The 22697-nt window shown below is 42.5% G+C and overlaps 1 protein-coding gene across 4 annotated transcripts in view; it reads left to right on the forward strand.

Moving 5' to 3' along the window:
* The window catches only part of DPYD (dihydropyrimidine dehydrogenase), a 558093-nt gene that overhangs the window by 405329 nt on the left and 130067 nt on the right, over nt 1-22697 (forward strand). For all 4 annotated transcript variants that reach the window (XM_043553083.1, XM_037907332.2, XM_043553085.1 and 1 more), the window contains 2 exons: nt 5981-6049; nt 13222-13305. In XM_043553083.1, the coding sequence (XP_043409018.1) occupies nt 5981-6049; nt 13222-13305 (153 nt within the window). The remainder of the gene's footprint in view (nt 1-5980; nt 6050-13221; nt 13306-22697) is intronic.

Consider the following 22697-nt stretch of genomic DNA (forward strand, 5'->3'; position numbering starts at 1 on the left):
CCGATCGCAGCTCCCACTGGCCATGGTTTGCCGTTTCAGGCCAATGGGGGACTGCGTGAAGCAGCGCCCAGCACGTCCCTCAGCCCACACTGCTTCCCGCAGACCCCATTGGCCTAGAACGGCTAACTGCGGCCAGTGGGAGCTGCGATCAGCCGAACCTGCAAATGCTGCAGGTAAACAAACTGTCCCGGCCCACCAGCGGCTTTCCCTGACAAGCTGCATGCGAAAGGTTTCCGATCCCTGAACTATATTATTGTTACCATTATCCACTACGTTAGACACAGATACATACATAATTTTAAATGTGAATACTAACACTAATCATTATTTAATAAATATGTCCCCTCTATTCGGCACAGGTGAGGCCACATCTGGAGTATTGCTTCCAGTTTTGAGCCCCCCACTGCAGAAAGGATGTGGACAACTTGGAGAGAGTCCAGCGAAGGGCAACAAAAATGATTAGGGGGCTGGGGCACATGAGTTATGAGGAGAGGCTGCGGGAACTGGGCTTATTTAGTCTGCAGAAGAGAAGAGGGGGGATTTGATAGCAGCCTTCAACTACCTGAAGGGGGGTTCAAAAGACGATGGAGCTAGGCTGTTTCTCAGTGGTGGCATCTGACAGAACAAGGAGCAATGGTCTCAAGTTGCACTGTGGGAGGTCTAGCTTAGATATTAGAAAAAACTATTTCAGTAGGAGGGTGGTGAAGCACTGAAATGGGTTACCTAGGGAGGTGGTGGAATCTGCATCCTTAGAGCTTTTTAAGGCCTGGCTTGACAAAGCCCTGGCTGGGATGATTTAGTTAGGGTTGGTTCTTATTTGAGCAGGGGGTTGGACCAGTGATGAGCTGACAAAATCTTAACAACCTGTTCCCTATAAAAAGTTCTGATTTAAGAGATGTGCCTCTATCCTGTCCCCTCCCACCCCCACCCCCAGGCTCCATCCTGCCCCCCAGGCTCTGTCCTGTCCCCCTGCCCTCCCCAGGCATGTTCTCCATCCCAGGTGCCTGCTGGTGGCGCAGGAGTCCTGCAGCTCTTGCATCAGTGGGGTCGCTCCCGGCATGTGGGGTGGCGGCTCCCTGCAGGCAAAGGCTGCCATCTCCCTGACTCTCCACCGTGGGATGTGAGCGCCCCCAAGTGGCGGAGGCTGGACAGCCCCACAGCGCAGGAGCGGGAGAGACTGGGGAGGGGGCTCACCCCAGCATGCCCAAGGCAGCCCCCAGCCATGGCACCAGCTGGCCCTGCCCGGCTCCTGGGGCAGAGGAGGCTGCTGCTGCCAGGAGCCTGGCTCCCCTGCCCTACGCGGCGCCCAGTCACATGGTGCCCGATCTCCCTGCCCAGCGCAGCCTGTCACGCTTCCTTGGCCGGGCAGGAAGCAGCATGGAGCTTCACTGCGGCTGCTGAGCAAAGCGGCATCTGATCGGCCTCTGTGCATGGGGACCTGGAGTGGCTGCTTGGATTGCTGCGCAGCGCAGGTACCAGCCGCAGTGCGACCCCTGCCCCGAGACAGGATGTGGGGCCCCGCAGCCCTTCCGTAGCCCCGCGCCCCGCAAACGGTGCTGCTTCATGCACCCCCCTCTAGCACCGAGCCCCTTCTCCAACCAGGGCCGGCTCTACGATTTTTGACGCCCCAAGCAAAAAAATTTTTGGCCGCCCCTGCTTTCTTTTCATGCCCCCCTCCGCCCCCTGCTCCACCCCTTCCCACCCCTTCCCCAAATCCCCAGCCCTGCCTCCTCCCTAGGGCGTGCCACATTCCCCCCCCCGCCCCCGCATTGCTCCCTACGGCTTCCCCCCCACAACCCCCTGCCCTAACTCACCTCCACTCTGCCTGCTCCCCTGAACACGCTGCAGCTCCGCTTCTCCCTCCTCCCTCTCAGGCGAGGGAGAGGCAGCGCATTCAGGGGAGCAGGCGGAGCGGAGGTGAGCAAGGGTGGGTGGGGGAGCACAGGAAGTAACGGGGGTGGGGGGTAGAGGAACCGCTCCCTGCCCCAGCTCACCTCCACTCCACCACTGCTGCCTCCCCGACCGTGCCGCCGCTCGGCTTCTTCCTGCCTCGCCGCGCGAAACAGCTGTTTCACCCGCGGCAAGCCTGGGAGGGAGGGGGGAGAAGTGGAGCAGCGGCACGCTCAGGGGAGCAGGCGGAGGTGAGTTGGGGCAGTGGGGGCACACTTCTAGGGGCGCTATGACCGGTGCCGGCACGCCACCCCTAGAAATGTGCTGCCCCAAGCACCTGCTTGTTTTGCTGGTGCCTAGAGCCGGCCCTGTCTCCAACAGCCCCCTTCTATAACACTGAGCCCTACACCATGCACCCTCCCTAGCGCCACGAGTCGGGGCCCCCTCGGCTAGGGGGCTGCCCCAGCAGAGTCCCAGCCTGGCTGGGACTTTCTGGGGCGGCGACTGCCTACCCAACCCCCCCCCCGTCCCCTGACAACCCCTCCAGAACCTCCGACCCCTCCAACCGCTCCCTGCTCCTTATCCAACCCCTCCTCCCAGCCCCGGCCCAGCCCCTTACCATGCTGCTCAGGGCAGCGTATATGGATGCTGCGCAGCCTGCTGGAGCTCACAGCCCCACCCCTTTACCATGCTGCTCAAAGCGGCAGGCGCTGCAGAGCTGCCCAGGAGCGGTCCAGAGCATGCTGAGGCTCTGTAAGAGGGGGGAAGGTGGAGAAGGGGCCGGGGGAGCCTCCCCAGCCGGGAGCTCAGGGAACCCTAACAACTGGTTCTAAAACTGCTTCTAAATTTAACAACCGCTTCGCGTGGACCGGCTCCAGCTCACCACTGGGTTGGACTAGATGACCTCCTGAGGTCTCTTTCAACCGTAATCTTCTATGATTCTATGTTTTCTTAATTAACAGCTCCTTGAAACACCATATATCTTGTTCCTCCTCCTTCGTATACTCCCAGTAGAATTTTCAGACTTCATTAATAACGCTTGAGGAAATCTAACTCATCTACTTATAATAATACTTATTCACCTTTGTTGCTCTACAGCTTTTTCCTGCTAAAAAAAGTAATAGTTTAAGTTGAACTTGAATTGTTTCCTAGATTTCCAATGTACTTCAGATTGTGACTCCAGAATGTAAAAAAAAAATTTTTTTTAAATCTCATGTTGTCAGGATATCTTTCTTTTTTTAGTCAGCTTCCAGAAACTGGAAATTTCACAAGACATGGATTCTTGGCCAGCATCCAGCCAGTGCAGCATTTTATACAGTTCTTTATCCTTCAGTTTCTGAATATATACATACTTTCCTAAACTTAGTTTTCATAATGAAGTATGAAACACAATGAGCTTCAAGTTTTGATGCTCTTGGATATTTAATACAAAAAAACTGCCTTGTTAAAAAGTATTTATTCTTGTTGATGTTTGTTTTATAAGCACTTAAGTTGAGTTTTCCAAGATAGTTTAAATGCTTATGAAATAGAGTTCATACATTTCAGTACCAGAAAGGACAATTGTGATCATCGAGTCTAACCTCTGGAATAATACAGGCCATAGAACTTCCTGTCCTGTAACTATATAAAGATTTTTGCTTTTTTAAAAAATGTGTTATAAAGGAATGTCATTATCAGAAATTGACATATTATTCCTCTCATATACGTTAAGGGGTGCAATAAAACACACCAACAGTGACTGCACATGTTTAATCAAGAATTAGTTTTTTATATTTATGCTAGTAGGTATGCAACTAAAGATATATACATTTAATATATTAATAGGAGAAATATAGTACTTCAAAATCTTTTATTTTGCCAAAAAAAAAAAAAGAAAAAGAAAAAAACAAAAACAACTCTTTAGAACAATGCAATTTTTCATTTTTTTGAAGAAAAAGAGAGATTTATATTTCACATTTCTTCATTATAAAAGCATGAAACTGCTTTTGGCAGTTGAATTGTTCTTTGGGCAACTCCTTTTATTTTCCATGGAACTGTGCTCATTGTTTCTCCTGCCCCTTTCCACCACTTCCCTGGAGAGCTTAAATATCTCATCTTCCACATATTTTCCAACCATCAAATTTGCACAGAGGGAACTAGATAAATTCATGGAGGATAGGTCTGTCAATGGCTATTAGCCAGGATGGGTGGGGATGGTGTCCCTAGCCTCTGTTTGTCAGAAGCTGGGAATGGGTGAGAAGGGATGGATCACTTCATGACTAGCTGTTCTGTTCATTCCCTCAGAAGCACCTGGTATTGGCCACTGTTGGAAGACAGGATACTGGGCTAGATGGACCTTTGGTTTGACCCAATATGGCTGTTCTTACGGTGGTTTTTTAAAAAGAGACTTTTTAAACATCTCCCTCACATAAACGAGTAATAAAATCTGACCACCATAGCCTTTGCTGAGGGAAGGATTTTGCCCATAGAATCCAAACGCCATTCTCATCCCAGATACAAATAGAGATGACCAAAATGGTTCAGATCAATAAAAGATCCAGCCCAAACATCAATCCTACCTCTGAACAAAGCTACATCTCAAACTGTCTTAAACATTAAAAAAAAGTATCTTCTTTACTGTCTATGGCTGTCCTTTTGTACACAAAATAGTCCACCACTATCCTTCTGCAATTTCTCTGACTAATCTGCCTCAATGGACCTTTTAACTTGTATGCCATGTTTCCCTTCAATTCTGCTTTTTTCCTTCTAACCTCTTCCTATATTTCTGCCCTCTGTAGGGTCTCTTGGGCTAAATTCTCTGTTGGTGTAACTCTATTGACTTCAGTGATTTAGGCCAGCAGAAAATACGACACCCTCATTCTTCTGATGTCCCTCAAAGTATATGATGGATTCTCCTAAGATCTGGCAGTCCAGGACAGATGCTGTCTGCTAGTATCAGTTCACTGGATACTGTCACATAAATTGGAAATTGGCTGAAGGCCCATACCAACAATGTATTGAGTTGGAGAGAGGTATCTAGCTCGAGTATCAGAGACGACATGTTAGATCCAGTTTTATTTAAAACCTTTAATGATCTGGAAGCTGAGATAATCAGCACTTAATTATATTCACAGATACAAAAACTGAGAGGTGTAGAGAACAACAGGGAGGAAAGAGAAATAACAGACAAAGACCTTGAGAGACTGCAAAAATGGCCAGAAAATAAATGAAATTCACCTTGGAAAAATGAAAGCCAAATCGTCTTCAGGGAAAAGAATGCAAATAATCTTAGAGGGAGAAACCTGGAAACAATAGCACTGAAAATTGCCAGGAGGTGAAAGTGAACAATAAATTAGACCCCCAATCCTGCAAAGACTTAAGGCTTTTTGTAACTTTATGCATGAGTAACACTCTTTCCTACTGCCATTCCCTCATTAAAACAAACTTACTCCGAATGGTCTGCTATCCCCTCTCTTCCCTTCACGGAGGGGATTAAACTAGAGATTAGAAGATCCAGACATTTAAAAAATATATATTTGGTGGAGCTACTCAAACATATAGTGAATATCAGTGTTACATCCCCCCAACCCTGGGTCAAATCCTAGCTTCATTAACATTAATGGGAGTTTTGTATTTCTGTGCTGCCAATCTATATTGTTAACTCTTTGGAGCAGAGACATGTCTTCTTACCTATCTGTAAAGTTCCTAGAATACTGTTGATTTTGTAAGTAATAATAAACTGTTAAAATTACAGTTTTGTCCCCAGTAAACAGCTAGGTTCGGTAATGCAGCTGTTAGATACCGTGCTTAGGCCTGCTTCTGTCTCATTGACTGTTTGGGAGCAGAATTGGGCTCTATATGTTGATGACAATGTAAACTACTGTAAAATTAAGGTTGTGTAGTATTGCCAGCTTTGCTGAATAATTGTTTTTTAATACTGAAAACACTGATAATCTGTGGATCTTTTTTGCCTTCAGTGATTTGGATCTGCAGATACAGTGCTCTAATAGTTACTGGTTGGAAGTACAACAGGATTCTTTGTCATTATACATAGTAGTTATAATTCACATATACAGTAGCTTACAAATTATTGTATGCATTTTCTTTTCAGATTGTAATTGCCAGTATCATGTGCAGCTACAACAAGGGTGACTGGACTGAACTTTCAAAAATGGCTGAGGTAATGGTTCCGTAATATGTTTCCTCATCTCTTTTGTCTTGTTTTTATTCTTCTTAAATAAAGAGCTGCAATAAGAAACTCTACAGAAGAAATAGATTCAAAGTAAAAAATGAACATTTAAAGCATGTCCATCATAATTTGTTTATTCTGTGTTTTCATTAAAATGAAGGAAATGTAAATTTAAAGAACAGCTATTCCATAAAAGCTGTCCCTTGGATTTTTACACACGACCTGAAAAGCCTTTAGTCTCTGAATCCACATACTTTTTATTTGCATTTAAAGCAAACTGTATATTATGATGAATGCCCTGATAAAATTTAATTCTACCTTTGAGAGCCTAACTTGATCTTACCTTGCCTACAGGCACACTAGTTTGACAGCACAGAAGAAATTTTGAATATAAACCTCTTGAATATTTAAAGTATAAAAGGCTCATTTAATGCTATTCTAGTTTTAATACAGACTTGCAAAAATGATAGCAAAGAAAGCCATTGTATATAATAGCAGTCAGCAGGTTTTCTGTAATATAAATCCAATCTTGCATAAATTCAAACAACCAACCATACGCCTGAAATTTGTATTTCAGTTTGAAGGAAAAAAGGCTATTAAAAATATGTATGTCCATGATGAATATCATAAGAAACACTTGATTAAGACAGGATATTTTTTAAATATGAAACAGATTTTATTCCTCACAGGTTTACAGTGTCCACAGGAAATAGAGAGGTGTATTTCCAAATCTTTAATGCCCTTTATGAAGAAAAACCAATTAGCTCGTCCTATTCTTAGCTTTAGATCAGAATTAATTACATTAGAAATACCACACACGTAAATAATTGGGGGAGTGCATATATTTATGAGTGTCAGGGCCGGCTCTAGGTTTTTTGCTCCCCCAAGCTTCGAGAGCGCAACTGCCCAAGCAAAAAAAGAAAGAAAAAAAAAAAAGGATGGCCGGAATGCCGACCCTGGAATTGTGCCACCTCAAGCACGTGCTTGCTTTGCTGGTGCCTAGAGCCGGTCCTGATGAGTGTATATATATGTGTGTGTGTACATATATGTATATAGCTAGATTCTATGTATATAATTGGTTTTTCTTCACAAAGCCTTCTAAAGCCTCTTAGAGTGATCTGGAATGATGCTTCTCTATTTCCTGTGGTCATTTTAAACCTATGAGGAAAAAAATCACTTTGGGGATTTAGGGAAGTGAAATTAAACATTATCAGTAATTGGCTTTGTGATCTTCAACACTAGGTCCATTTTATACCTGTATTTACTTAATTGACCATGAAATCTTTTGCGGAATTCATGCTTGACATGAGCTTTACCACTTTTAAACTGACTATGATGAATGGCTTTATCATGCTGCTTACTCCTCTTCTTTTTTTTCTATAAGGCAAAAATGCTTAGTGTTCTTTTAATCTGTAATTGCTATCAATTTGAAAAAAAAGATACATTTTGAATCTGCAGTTGTATTAGCAATAGCACTTTGGAAACGATGGAGTTGTTGGATAAATATATTTTGTAAAATGTGACGTAATTTACCTGGTCAAAGTATTTCTTAATGTGTGCAGCTTGGAAAGCACCTAGCGTGTTATGGACATGCATAATTAAATAATAAAATGCAGTAATATTTCTGTACCATATTTAAGACCCCATCCAGAAGATAATAAATGTGGCCTTCCGGAGTGCATAAGCCCCAGAAGGTTGTGAATTCTGTCTCCACAGGAGACCGACCTATTCATGTTAAAGGTCAGCTTGTCATGGAAGCCAATAACAAAAGTAACAACAGGTTCATAGTCACAAGTTGCAGAGCTGACTAGGAAGTAGAAGGCTCATGAAAATGATGGATAGCTTTTCCCATGATCACATTCATTCAAAGCTGCTTAAACGTGCCACACAGCAGGCAAAAGTTACTCCAGTTCAATAAGAAAAAATGTAAATACAGAACAGAATTCTAGCTTTGGGGCAAGTAGAAGACAAAGGGAATGGATACTGTGTCTTGAGGTCTCTGCCAGAGTTACTTGGTGAGGAGATGAAATATTTTTGTTTGCTGTCATCAGATCTGTCAGTATTTTTTTATTTTTAATTTATGCTAAATTACCTTAAAGAAAAGGTCTGACACATTTTGGGAAACATTATTTATTCTTAATTGGACCTTGCATGGGCTTTTTCTTGTTCTCTACTCTTTAATTATTTTTATTTCTGAGGTCAACAACAAACACTATGCCCTGATGCAAGCAATTGTATAGCATATATAGTTATGGAATCCACTTCTGCAGTTGGGAAATATTTACCACTAACTTTCATGATTAGTCTTCGGAGCACAGGAGTTATCTGTGTGTACCAGCAACTACTGAACCTCTTTCTGACTTGTTGTCTAAATGTGCAGTGGCTAGTGTCTCATTTTGGAGCATTTCACAGTATCAACTCAAAGAGGGAATTTGGTTGATTTATTTTGAAGAAGAACATTCTTTAAATAGTGTCTGACCTTTTAATTTCCTTGTAGCTTATTATAAACATCTCTTTGTGATTTTTCCCATGTTTTCATCTTTCTATTATATATTTCTTCTAAAAATGTTTGTGTCTTCCCTTCTTCCTACTAATCAATGGAAGCAGACATCAGCTTTTCCTGATGAAAAAATTATGCATGAATTAGTTTAACTGCCATTTTAATGTTTATAGAGGGTTGATTCCAACAAAGTTTTCAAGATTATCAGGTCTGAGGCATAGAGAAGAGGTTGCAAACTGAACTACTAAACACCTCTCCATGCCAGGACAAAACATGAGCCAGGTATAATCTTTATAAATAGATCATTTTAGTGATTGAGACATTTGGGGGTTTATCCAGGCTACTAAGGGGTTCAGTCAATGTAGGTAATTGTAATTTGTAATCCTGGGTGTCTTGTGACTGTGCAACTTTGGTTCAGAAATCTGACCCAAACAGCCAGCCAGAAGCCCACAAGCTTCATCCTGGCTTTGTCCACTTGAATACTCCTTGCAGGTTGACTTTAGTACTTTTCAAGCCCCAGGCTTGCCCACATCATCTTCCTGCAGGGTCCAGACCCTCTCGCTGGACTCTTACAGAAAAAGTATTAGGTTCACTACCTCTACAGAGACTGTATAACAGGGGTGGGCAAACTTTTTTGGCCCAAGGGCCACATCTGGGAAAATAAATTGTATGGTGGGCCATGAATGCTCACAAAATTGGGGTGGGGGTGAGGGCTCTAGTTGGGGGTGCAGGCTCCGGGGTGGGGCCAGAAATAAGGAGTTCAGGGTACAGGAGGGTGCTCTGGCATGGGGCGGAGGAGTGGGGTGTGGTGGGGGTGAGGGCTCCGGATGGGGCTGGGGATGAGGGGTTTGGGGTGCAGGAGGGTGCTCTGGGCTGGGATTGAGGGGTTCAGGGGGTGGGAGAGGGATCAGGGCTGGGGCAGGAGGTTGGGGCATGGGGAGAGGCTCAGGGGTACAGGCAGCGCTTACCTCAAGCAGTTCTCAGAAGCAGCGGGATGTCCCTTCTCCAGCTCCTATGTGGAGGTGCAGCCAGGCAGCTCGGCACTCTGCCCCATCTGCAGGTACCACCCCCGCAGCTCCCATTGGAGCGCCAGAGGGGGACATTGGAGCGGGGCCATTGGTGCATGTAGGAGCCGGAGGGGGGCTATGCCGCTGTTTCCAGGAGCCGCATGGAGCAGCCCCCCGACCCTGCTCCCTGGCTGGAGCACCAGAGCGGGGCAAGCCTCAGAGACCACTCCCCAGCGGGAGCTCGAGGGCTGGATCCGGCCTGTGGGCCATTGTTTGCCCACCCCTGCTGTATAACATTCCAACCTATCAGCTTACTAAAATCACACACTTTACTACGTTTAGCCAGCACTAATGATTTACAATGGAAGCAAAACAAGTTTATTAACAACAGATCATGGATTAAGAAATACCAAGTAAAAGAAATAAAGGAAGAGCAAATAAAAGTGAAAAACAGATCTAGAAGTATAAAACATAATCTAGCAAGTTACTGTCTTTGTTCGAGATGTTTTTTCTCTCAATCAAAGTGCTTTCAAGCTTTTTACTGGCCGGTCTGGCCAGGACCCATCACAGAGATCAAATTTCTTTGTTTCTTTGTCTCCTTAAAGTGATTGATAACTTAGGGCTTCACTCCCCTCTGTTTGCATCCGCTGAAGTGAGCTGTAGCTCACGAAAGCTTATGCTCAAATAAATTGGTTAGTCTCTAAGGTGCCACAAGTACTCCTTTTCTTTTTGTGAATACAGACTAACAGGGCTGCTACTCTGAATCCCCTGTTTATAGCTCAGTGAACCTTTGAAATGTATTCTTCTGAAGGGTAGCCACAGATAAAGTTCATTAGCTCATGCTGAGTAAAGGAGCCATCATGTCTGGAAGCTACAGATCCACGCTGGTTCCTCCCTCATTGGTAGATGCTACTATGCAAACTCTCTCTTCCTCCAATACAAATGAATGGCCCATTGAATTTGGGCCATACCTTATTGGCCTCTTTCCTTTGTCTGCAGAAACCCTGTTTATCAACTCACCATGATGTGCCTGGTTTAAACACCCTTTAGTCATAGAGTTTAAAGCAAAATATTATGAGTATACATAATTTCATATGCAACAGTGCAACACATACTTTACAGTGATATTATTGACCAGTGTAGTGTTAATTTTCAAGTGATCACCTCACAGCACATATTTTGTGCAAAACTTATTGCAGTTGTGTGTAGTGTGTGAACACAGGGTTGCCTAGGATCATAGTGATGTTATTCACAATTTGTTTATTGCACATATAACTTCAAATAGCTCAGGCTAAGAGCCTTGTTTAAGGTTTTTCTACACTAATTGTAGGATCTCTTTCAACAAATCCAAAAGACCAAGGGACTATCCTCCATCTCCTGCCCCTCTGAGAGTCCCTACCCATTCTTCAAAAAGAAAAGGAGTACTTGTGGCACCTTAGAGACTAACAAATTTATTTGAGCATAAGCTTTCGTGAGCTACAGCTCACTTCATCGGATGTATGCCGTGGAAAATACAGTGGGGAGATTTATATACACAGAGAACATGAAACAATGGGTGTTACCATACACACTGTAACAAGAGTGATCAGGTAAGGTGGGCTATTACCAGCAAGAGAGTGGGGGGGGGGGGGGAGAACATTTGCAGTGATAATCAAGGTGGGCCATTTCCAGCAGTTGACAAGAACGTGTGAGGAACCGTGGGGGGAGGGGGAAAGGGGAATAAACATGGGGAAATAGTTTTACTTTGTGTAATGACACATCCACTCCCAGTCTTTATTCAAGCTTAATTTAATGGTGTCCAGTTTGCAAATTAATTCCAGTTCTGCAGTCTCTCGTTGGAGTCTGGTTTTGAAGTTTTTTTGTTGAAGAATTGCCGCTTTTAGGTCTGTAGTTGAGTGACCAAAGAGACTGAAGTGTTCTCCGACTGGTTTTTGAATGTTATAATTCTTGACGTCTGATTCGTGTCCATTTATTCTTTTACGTAGAGACTGTCCAGTTTGGCCAATGTACATAGCAGAGGGGCATTGCTGGCACTTGATGGCATATATCACATTGGCAGAGGTGCAGGTGAACGAGCCTCTGATAGTGTGGCTGATGTGATTAGGCCCTATAATGGTGTCCCCTGAATAGGGGCACAGTTGGCAACAAAGCCCATTGCAATGTGTAAGTAGTGCACAATAGGGCTCAGTATAGTTGTAGTGGGGGATGCCCTAACAACCACACAGTAGGAGGTGAAGCACAGTAATTTAATAGTATGTTTTTGTTTTGATTTGCCAGATGCTGCTCCAGGGCTAAGGTATCCCTGTGACATAAAATCAGAGTTAAAAGCTATTAATCTTCCTGTTAATCTGAAACAGGCACATGGTGGCAAATACGAAGAACCAATTTAGCAATGATGTTCTGCCTGTGGACAAAAGTTCAAAACTCTTCTGCAAAGAGGCTGTACAGTAGTGGAATTGAACAAGAGAAAATGAAGTTTTCTTGATGGTCTTCCTGCTGTTATCAGCACTGGAGCAGAGGTTCTGAGTTCCTGAGAGTGAGAACTGCATAAATAGTTTCTTCAGCTGAAGATAATGGATTTCATTTTACAGAATTGTGACTTCCCTAAACTCTTGCTGAGTTTTGAATAAAGTTCTTCTGGGCATGGCTCATTTAATCATAATGGATCCTTTAGTCCCTCTTCAGTTTTAGTCAGTTATACAGATGGGCAAACTGGTTACGATAAAATAAGAGCACCGTCCTGAATTTCAGCATATCTCAAACTTAAACACAGTGTTTTTTAACATATGAAGTTTGATTAACTTTACTTCCATTATTATGCATCCTCTCATTCCACTGCCTGTCCAGGTTCCAGCTGGGAACAGCAGCAGAAGTATAGAAATGCTACAAGGAAACCTGTTATCGCACAGTTTCCCAACTAATTTTGCAGAACCAAGAGGCTTCAGTAGAATTCAGAAAAGCATCCAAATGTTAGAGTGTTTGTTATCTGAGCCAAGCCAAACCCTTTGAGGTGTAAGCTTTCTATGCTGATACACTTGTATAAGTAAAAATTTATTTGAACTTGATGTAAAAGGCCACCCTATAAACTATTAGCTATCATCTTTGTATATATGCATCTTCTGTCTGATTCAAATATAAAAATCTGGTTTATTAAGTCTTATTTCTTATAGCTGTTGTGGTTTTCATGATACCAGAGCTATTCCTGATTTTTGTCCCACCCTCATAAAGAAATATTCCAATATCTTACCCATTTTTTCTGAGCCCAGCAATCTGAAAATTTGAAAAATAAAAATCACATTTCAACATGAGTAAACAATCTAAAAAAATTGGGTTTTGAAGTGTCCTTAAATATTTATATTTAAGTAAAATATTTACTTTTTTTTCTTTATAAATTTAATCTTTACTTTGAATTTCTGATTTTTCCTCAGAAAACTACAATACCCTTTCATAATGGTCTCTCCCCTTAAGTGACTGATAGATATTTCCAAACAACTCTAGCTTATATTTATTTATTATTAAACACCAAAAGAAAAAAGGTTGACAGAAAAGGAATCTTACATTTAACGAGTGATCTGTGTCAAGTTCCAAAAGTACCTGAATGTAAGAGTATAAAATTTATGATTAACTTTGTGTATGTGTATGTGCATGTCTTACAGGCTTCCGGTGCAGATGCCCTGGAGTTAAATTTATCATGTCCTCATGGCATGGGGGAGAGAGGCATGGGCCTGGCCTGTGGGCAGGTAGGACTTTAATAGCTATCTCTTTTATGTCAATGCGGTGCTAGTGCATTAATAGTTATACCTCAGGGGCAAAGACATACGGAGAAGATTACTGGCTTGAGATTTTCAGGTCTACCTTGTTTAAATATTTAGAGTGCTTAAAAAGTGGAAAGTGACAGAAGCTGAGATTACACAGAGTGTTTAGTTTTATTGAGGATGAAAATACGTTTGTATTTGAAAGAAAACAATATTAAAACAAATAGTTTGTAGACGTCAGAGAATTTGCTGATTTTTCAGTGCAATGTCTTTACTTATTAATTAATGTTGATCCATATCTTCTGGAACTACACAGTGCAAACTGTTTAAATTCATAGTGGTTTTACGGTACAGGGAACACAACACAAATAGTATTATACATTCTTTAGCATATGATCCTCATTCCTTAATTGTGTTTTGGAAATTTCAAAAGAATTTGAACTATATTTATTATTGGTGGGGTTGGTAGTACTAGAAGGGTTGTCCAACACTTTTCATTATAAAACCCTGCTTTCAGTACTTAATAATTAGACTTGGAAGGATTACATTTTTATCAGTAAAAAGAAAAGGAGTACTTGTGGCACCTTAGAGACTAACCAATTTATTTGAGCATAAGCTTTCGTGAGCTACAGCTCACTTCATCGGATGCATACTGTGGAAAGTGTAGAAGATCTTTTTATATACACACAAAGCATGAAAAAATACCTCCTCCCACCCCACTCTCCTGCTGCTAATAGATTATCTAAAGTGATCACTCTCCTTATAATGTGTATGATAATCAAGTTGGGCCATTTCCAGCACAAATCCAGGTTTTCTCACCCCCCCACACACACACAAACCCACTCTCCTGCTGGTAGTAGCTTTTCTAAAGTGACCACTCTCCTTACAATGTGTATGATAATCAAGGTGGGCCATTTCCAGCACAAAATCCAGGGTTTAACAAGAACGTCTGACGAGGGGGGGAGGGTAGGAAAAAACAAGGGGAAATAGGTTACCTTGCATAATGACTTAGCCACTCCCAGTGTCTATTCAAGCCTAAGTTAATTGTATCCAATTTGCAAATGAATTCCAATTCAACAGTTTCTCGCTGGAGTCTGGATTTGAAGTTTTTTTGTTGTAATATAGCAACTTTCATGTCTGTAATCGCGTGACCAGAGAGATTGAAGTGTTCTCCGACTGGTTTATGAATGTTATAATTCTTGACATCTGATTTGTGTCCATTTATTCTTTTACGTAGAGACTGTCCAGTTTGACCAATGTACATGGCAGAGGGGCATTGCTGGCACATGATGGCATATATCACACTGGTGGATGTGCAGGTGAACGAGCCTCTGATAGCGTGGCTGATGTTATTAGGCCCTGTGATGGTATCCCCTGAATAGATATGTGGGCACAGTTGGCAACGGGCTTTGTTGCAAGGATAGGTTCCTGGGTTAGTGGTTCTGTTGTGTGGCCATCGTTTATTAGCACTGTAGTGTCCAGGAAGTGGATCTCTTGTGTGGACTGGACCAGACTGAGGTTGATGGTGGGATGGAAATTGTTGAAATCCGGGTGGAATTCCTCAAGGGCTTCTTTTCCATGGGTCCAGATGATGAAGATGTCATCAGTGTAGCGCAAGTAGAGTAGGGGCGTTAGGGGACGAGAGCTGAGGAAGCGTTGTTCTAAGTCAGCCATAAAAATGTTGGCATACTGTGGGGCCATGCGGGTACCCATAGCAGTGCCGCTGATCTGAAGGTATACATTGTCCCCAAATGTAAAATAGTTATGGGTAAGGACAAAGTCACAAAGTTCAGCCACCAGTGACATTATCGGGGATAGTGTTCTTGACGGCTTGACGGCTTGTAGACCATCTTTGTGTGGAATGTTGGTGTAGAGGGCTTCTACATCCATAGTGGCCAGGATGGTGTTATCAGGAAGATCACCGATGGATTGTAGTTTTCTCAGAAAGTCAGTGGTGTCTCGAAGGTAGCTGGGAGTGCTGGTAGTGTAGGGCCTGAGGAGGGAGTCTACATAGCCAGACAATCCTGCTGTCAGGGTGCCAATGCCTGAGATGATGGGGCGCCCAGGGTTTCCAGGTTTATGGATCTTGGGTAGTAGATAGAATATCCCAGGTCGCGGTTCCAGGGGTGTGTCTGTGCGGATTTGATCTTGTGCTTTTTCAGGGAGTTTCTTGAGCAAATGCTGTAGTTTCTTTTGGTAACTCTCAGGGGGATTAGAGGGTAATGGCTTGTAGAAAGTGGTGTTGGAGAGCTGCCGAGCAGCCTCTTGTTCATATTCCGACCTATTCATGATGACAACAGCACCTCCTTTGTCAGCCTTTTTGATTATGATGTCAGAGTTGTTTCTGAGGCTGTGGATGGCATTGTGTTCCACATGGCTGAGGTTATGGGGCAAGTGATGCTGCTTTTCCACAATTTCAGCCCGTGCACGTCGGCGGAAGCACTCTATGTAGAAGTCCAGTCTGCTGTTTTGGCCTTCAGGAGGAGTCCACCTAGAATCCTTCTTTTCGTAGTGTTGGTAGGAAGGTCTCTGTGGATTAGTATGTTGTTCAGAGGTATGTTGGAAATATTCCTTGAGTTGGAGACGTCGAAAATAGGATTCTAGGTCACCACAGAACTGTATCATGTTCGTGGGGGTGGAGGGGCAGAAGGAGAGGCCCTGAGATAGGACAGCTGCTTCTGCTGGGCTGAGAGTATAGTTGGATAGGTTAACAATATTGCTGGGTGGGCTGAGAGAACCATTGCTGTGGCCCCTTGTGGCATGTAGTAGTTTAGAAAGTTTAGTATCCTTTTTCTTTTGTAGAGAAGAAAAGTGTGTGTTGTAAATGGCTTGTCTAGTTTTAGTAAAGTCCAGCCACGAGGAAGTTTGTGTGGAAGGTTGGTTTTTTATCAGTAAATGTTAGTAAATGTCAATTTCACCAAACACATAAAAAATGTTTCCATCAATAATCGAAATGTACAGATAGGCAAAATAAGAAAAATGCTGCTTGAGAACTTATTAGAGTTTGATTTTAGGATATTTACTTGGTATATTTTGACATGTGATGTTGACAATTTGTGTCTTAACAGTTATAAAGCTTTAACTTTTTGAATCTCAACATCTGTCATTAAATAACTGTTGTCTGATTGCTGCATAATTTCTTGCAACTTAAAATTTAAATGGATAAAAATTATTTAAAAAATAAACATTGATATTATCCATCAAAATTATTTAAAAAATATTTGCCAAGGCTACTTATAACTTTCTGAAAATTTAACCATTTGGGCTGAAATTTTCCTTGTCAGGTGTTTGTGTCAGGCTGAATTATTTTAGAAATGTTCAGCAAAAATGATTCAGTCATTGCTGAAAGTGAGATTAAGGGAAAATGTTGTTTTGCCCTTGTTTAAAAAAATTCTTATTTCCTTTTCATTGAAAAGCTCTACCACCTCCATGCATTGGAGCAAGGGCCTGAAATGTGGTGGAGGTTGGGGAAGGAGGATTGTTTTGTGTTAGAAATGTGCCTATGCTGTTTTCTGGGAATACTCCTCAAATTTGGCCAAGTTATAAACCTTTGAAAAATCTCAGTTTGCGCATGCGCAGTAGGGACTTTTTAGAGTTTCTCAGATAAATTCTCCAAAGATTCCCTCTGAACAGAGTGTGCTCCAGCCAAGGACGACACATGCTGAGCCAGACTTTACCTGCAATCATTGCTGCAGGCCGCTGTAGCACTGGCCACCAGAACTAAGAGCAGAGAAACAGTCTCTCCTGTGCTCTCAGTTCTTTCCCTGCTGGTTGTCTGGCTATGCCGAAAGAATGACAGGAGACATTAGATATAGGTTTAATCAGGCCACAACTTTATTATTAGATGTCTGGGACTAACCCGGCGGATACAATGTGCAGATGAAAACTCCACAATTAACCGAAGGGGGGGGGGGTGAGTGCTTTTTCCAGTGCCCCCTCTACCCCCACCCCTTTCTGTTGATGTCCCTCCCAGAAGATCCACTGCCGGGAACCTCCAATTTCAGGCAATTTGGGGGGTGGGGGGGAGCGGGCTTCCACCAGCTCCCCCCACCCTTTTCATCCAGGTCCCTCCAGCAATTCCCTTGCCGGGACCTTACCGACCCCCCACCACCACCAAGGAGGGGTTACGGTGGACTATAATGATGGGGGGTTGGCTCCCTGCCTACCAATCAGAGTAGTCCCCAACTGCCTCCAGCACCCTCAATTACCAAGCACCTCTCCTTAATTCCTTTTCCAAGCCATTTATCCATTTATCTTTTGTGCCTTAATTTATGGAGTACCTGCACTGCACATCCGCTATACACTTAAATAAAGAGTTGCGTCATATGGCCTACCGCCCGTCATGCTCTGCATGAACAGATCCCACCTGAACCTGCTGCAAGGAAGACAAAAAAACCCCAGCTGCACCTGGCCAATATGGGAAGGAATTTTTCCATTATCACCATAATGGCCAGGTGAAGTTGGGGGTTTTTCGCCCCACAGCAGATATTCATAGATATTTAGGTCAGAAGGGACCATTATAATCATCTAGTCTGACCTCCTGCACAATGCGGGCCACAGAATTTCACCCATCACTCCTGCAAAAAACCTCACACCTACGTCTGTGCTATTGAAGTCCTCATATCGTAGTTTAAAGACTTCAAGGAGCAGAGAATCCTCCAGCAAGTGACCCGTGCCCCATGCTACAGAGGAAGGCGAAAAACCTCCAGGGCCTCTTCCAATCTGCCCTGGAGGAAAATTCCTTCCCGACCCCAAATATGGCAATCAGCTAAACCCTGAGCATATGGGCAAGATTCATCAGCCAGATACTACAGAAAATTCCTTCCTGGGTAACTCGGATCCCACCCTGTCTAATATCCCATCACAGGCCATTGGGCCTATTTACCACGAATATTTAATTACCAAAACCATGTTATCCCATCATACCATCTCCTCCATAAACTTATCGAGTTTAATCTTAAAGCCAGATAGATTTTTTGCCCCCATTGCTTCCCTTGGAAGGCTATTCCAAAACTTCACTCCTCTGATGGTTAGAAACCTTCATCTAATTTCTAGTCTAAATTTCCTGGTGGCCAGTTTATATCCATTTGTTCTTGTGTCCACATTGGTACTGAGCTTAAATAATTCCTCTCCCTCTCTGGTATTTATCCCTCTGATATATTTATAGAGAGCAATCATATCTCCCCTCAACCTTCTTTTAGTTAGGCTAAACAAACCAAGCTCCTTGAGTCTCCTTTCATAAGACAAGTTTTCCATTCCTCGGATCATCCTAGTAGCCCTTCTCTGTACCTGTTCCAGGTTGAATTCATCCTTCTTAAACATGGGAGACCAGAACTGCACACAGTATTCCAGGTGAGGTCTCACCAGTGCCTTGTATAACGGTACTAAAACCTCCTTATCCCTACTGGAAATACCTCTCCTGATGCATCCCAAGACCGCATTAACTTTTTTCACGGCCATATCACATTGGCAGCTCATAGTCATCCTATGATCAACCAATACTCCAAGATCCTTTTCCTCCTCCGTTACTTCTAATTGATGCTTCCCTAGCTTATAACTAAAATTCTTGTTATTAATCCCTAAATGCATGACCTTACACTTCTCACTTTTAAATTTCATCCTATTACTATTACTCCAGTTTACAAGGTCATCCAGGTCCTCCTGTAGGATATCCCGGTCCTTCTCTAAATTGGCAATACCTCCCAGCTTTGTATCATCTGCAAACTTTATTAACACACTCCCACTTTTTGTGCCAAGGTCAGTAATAAAAAAATTAAATAAGATTGGTCCCAAAACCGATCCTTGAGGAACTCCACTGGTAACCTCCCTCCAGCCTGACAGTTCACCTTTCAGTAGGACCCGTTGTAGTCTCCCCTTTAACCAATTCCTTATCCACCTTTCAATTTTCCTATTGATCCCCATCTTATCCAATTTAACTAATAATTCCCCATGTGGCACGGTATCAAATGCCTTACTGAAATCTAGGTAAATTAGATCCACTGCGTTTCCTTTGTCTAAAAAATCTGTTACTTTCTCAAAGAAGGAGATCAGGTTGGTTTGGCACGATCTACCTTTTGTAAAACCATGTTGTATTTTGTCCCATTTACCATTGACTTCAATGTCCTTAACTACCTTCTCCTTCAAATTTTTTTCCAAGACCTTGCATACTACAGATGTCAAACAGGCCTATAATTACCTGGATCACTTTTTTTCCCTTTCTTAAAAATAGGAACTATGTTAGCAATTCTCCAATCATACGGTACAACCCCTGAGTTTACAGATTCATTAAAAATTCTTGCTAATGGGCTTGCAATTTCATGTGCCAATTCCTTTAATATTCTTGGATGAAGATTATCTGGGCCCCCCGATTTAGTCCCATTAAGCTGAGTTTCGCTTCTACCTCAAATATGGTAATGTCTACCTCCATATCCTCATTCCCATTTGTCATGCTACCATTATCTCTATGATACTCTTTAGTCTTCTTAAAGACTGAGGCAAAGTATTTGTTTAGATATTGGGCCATGCCTAGATTATCCTTGACCTCACTCCATCCTCAGTGTTTAGAGGTCCCACTTCTTCTTTCTTTGTTTTCTTCTTATTTATATGACTATAGAACCTTTTACTATTGGTTTTAATTCCCTTTGCAAGGTCCAACTCTACTTGACTTTTAGCCTGTCTCACTTTATCCCTACATGTTCTGACCTCAATAAGGTAGCTTTCCTTGCTGATCCCTCCCTTCTTCCACTCCCTGTATGCTTTCTGCTTTTTCTTAATCACCTCTCTGAGATGCTTGCTCATCCAGCTTGGTCTGCAACTCCTGCCTATGAATTTTTTCCCCTTTCTTGGGATGCAGGCTTCCGATAGCTTGTGCGGCTTTGATTTAAAATAATCCCAGGCCTCCTCTACCTTTAGATCTATAAATTCTTCAGTCCAATCCACTTCCCTAACTAATTTCTTTAATTTTTGAAAGTCAGCCCTTTTGAAATCAAAAACCCTAGTTGCAGATTTATTTTTGTTAATCCTTCCGTTCAGTTTAAACTGAATTAGCTCATGATCACTTGAGCCAAGACTATCCCCTACAACCATTTCTTCTATGAGGTCCTCACTACTCACCAAAACCAAATCTAAAATGGCATCCCCTCTAGTTGGTTCAGCAACTACTTGCTGAAGGAATCCATCAGCTATCGCATCTAGGAAAATCTGAGCCCTATTATTATTACTAGCACTCGTCCTCCAGTCTATATCTGGGAAGTTAAAGTCTCCCATAATCACACAGTTTCCATTAGTATTTACTTTATTAAAAACATTAAAAAGGGCTCTATCCATACCCAAATTAGATCCCGGCGGTCTATAGCACACCCCAAGCACTATCCCAGGGGAGGCTCTAATAGTTTTCTTCCCCAATGTAATTTTTGCCCAGACGGACTCAGTCTTATCCATTTCATCGCTTCTTATTTCTTATTTCAGATATAGGTAAACACCCAGCATATTGGTGACCTAAATAGGGAGAGAGTAGGGGTGCTGCCCAGCCTGTTCCGAGTGATGCAGGGAGGGTCCAGTCCCTGGCCGACCTTTTTAAATCCCTCATTCCTAGGTGGTGAGTCATCCACCATACTGACTGCTTTTCCAGCAATTTTACATCTCCCCTCCTCCCCCTAAGCCAGAAAGCATTGCCCTCTTCTCGCGGCCAGACAGACAAACCCCTCCCTGCTTAAAGTGCAGGGTGATGACTCTCAGGCAGTATGGAGGAGGAAGCTGCCTGACTTGAATGCAGGCAGGAATCCTGTGAGAAAAACAGTATAGGATCATGTCGTTAAAGACTATCACAGTGCATATGCACAAGGGGTCTGAACAAAGCTTAGCACTGCCACCTTTAAGTCTGGCATTTCCTAACTTTTGAATGCTTGATTTTGCCACTTTAATGTAGTTTTTATCTATCGGGGGTGCAAATCCAATAGATGCCCTCTAATTTACCCCTGCATCTTCAGCTGAACCTAAAACAATCCAGAACCTAAGTACAATGAGGCAAGTTAACTATAAAGTTTTATTTTTAAACCCTCGACCTTGTATACAATAGGAGTCATAACAATTTCAATGGGACTATTGACACACTTCAGTTGATTCTCAGGTTTACAGTTCCACCAGATATAGTATCTAGAAAAGATTATTTCCTGGAACATGGTATCAATATCCTTCATTACCTATATTACTTTTAATGACTGGTACGGTGTGTATGTACAGTGGTCAGTTCTCAAAATTATGATTTAAAAAAAAAAAGATGAAAATTTATAAAAGGTTCCAAGTCTGTCACAGCTATTATAGGTTTTTTTACAAGGTGCATTTGGTCAAAAGCAACAACAAACATCTGCAGTAACCATATCTGACTTGTTGATTAGCCAAATTCTGTCCTCAAATCTGCACTGCATATCTCATTCTGGAAACAAGTTATGCTTTTGTGGATTGTCTCAATGTGTCATTCCATAGTCTCTTAAGGGGGTGTCATTTGGTCAGAGAGAACCCTGAAGGGCTTCTCATGGAAACAGAAATAGACAGATTTCAAGCTCATTTTTTGAGCATAAGTTACATCCAGCCTTAGCTGGCTAGAGTAATGTATGCATGTGAAGCTGCTTAGAAGTGTAGTCAGTAGGGAGCTGTCTGCCTACATGAGTTTTTACATATCTTTCAACTAGTGTAAAATCAGAGAACCAAATGCAAAATTTGAGCACACCTGGCTATCATGTGGATTTGTGACACTCCTCAGAGGAGTTTGGCTCTGTAAACCAATAAGATTACATTACATAGGCATATATGTTTGTATATTAATAGCATTTCTCTGTTCTCCATACAATATGGATATTTTTTTAATGTTTATTCTTACTACTCTTATTTAAATATATATTTTTCTTTATTTAACTGCCTCGGAGCAGCAGTTGTGAGAGACCAGAACACAATTTAAGTTCTTTAGCTAAATATACATACATACATACATACATACATACATACATACACACACACACACACACACACACACACACACACACACACACACACAAAGCAAAATTGTGAAGTTCTTCCTCAACATTTTGGACCTAGCTCAGGCAAAATTTTATTAACTTCCAATGAGGTTTGCTGAGGTAAGGACTGAATAAAGGGGGTACCACAGGTCTTTCAGTTATCCACCAAAGGGGTCCCTTATCTAAAATGTAACCTTCCCATGTGGTACTCCATGGGGTACACCATGTTAAGTCAGACAGTGCCATGTAGTATTCTGAGTTAAATCCCAATAGGTGTTTTCAGAGGCACCCCCAGGTGGGAAGTAATTTGGATGCAGTTGAGCCAAGTGAGACTGTGAATCTTAAAAAGGAGCTGGGATACTC

Source organism: Chelonia mydas, chromosome 8 (genome assembly GCF_015237465.2).
Source record: "Chelonia mydas isolate rCheMyd1 chromosome 8, rCheMyd1.pri.v2, whole genome shotgun sequence".
Taxonomy (NCBI): Eukaryota; Metazoa; Chordata; order Testudines; family Cheloniidae; genus Chelonia; species Chelonia mydas.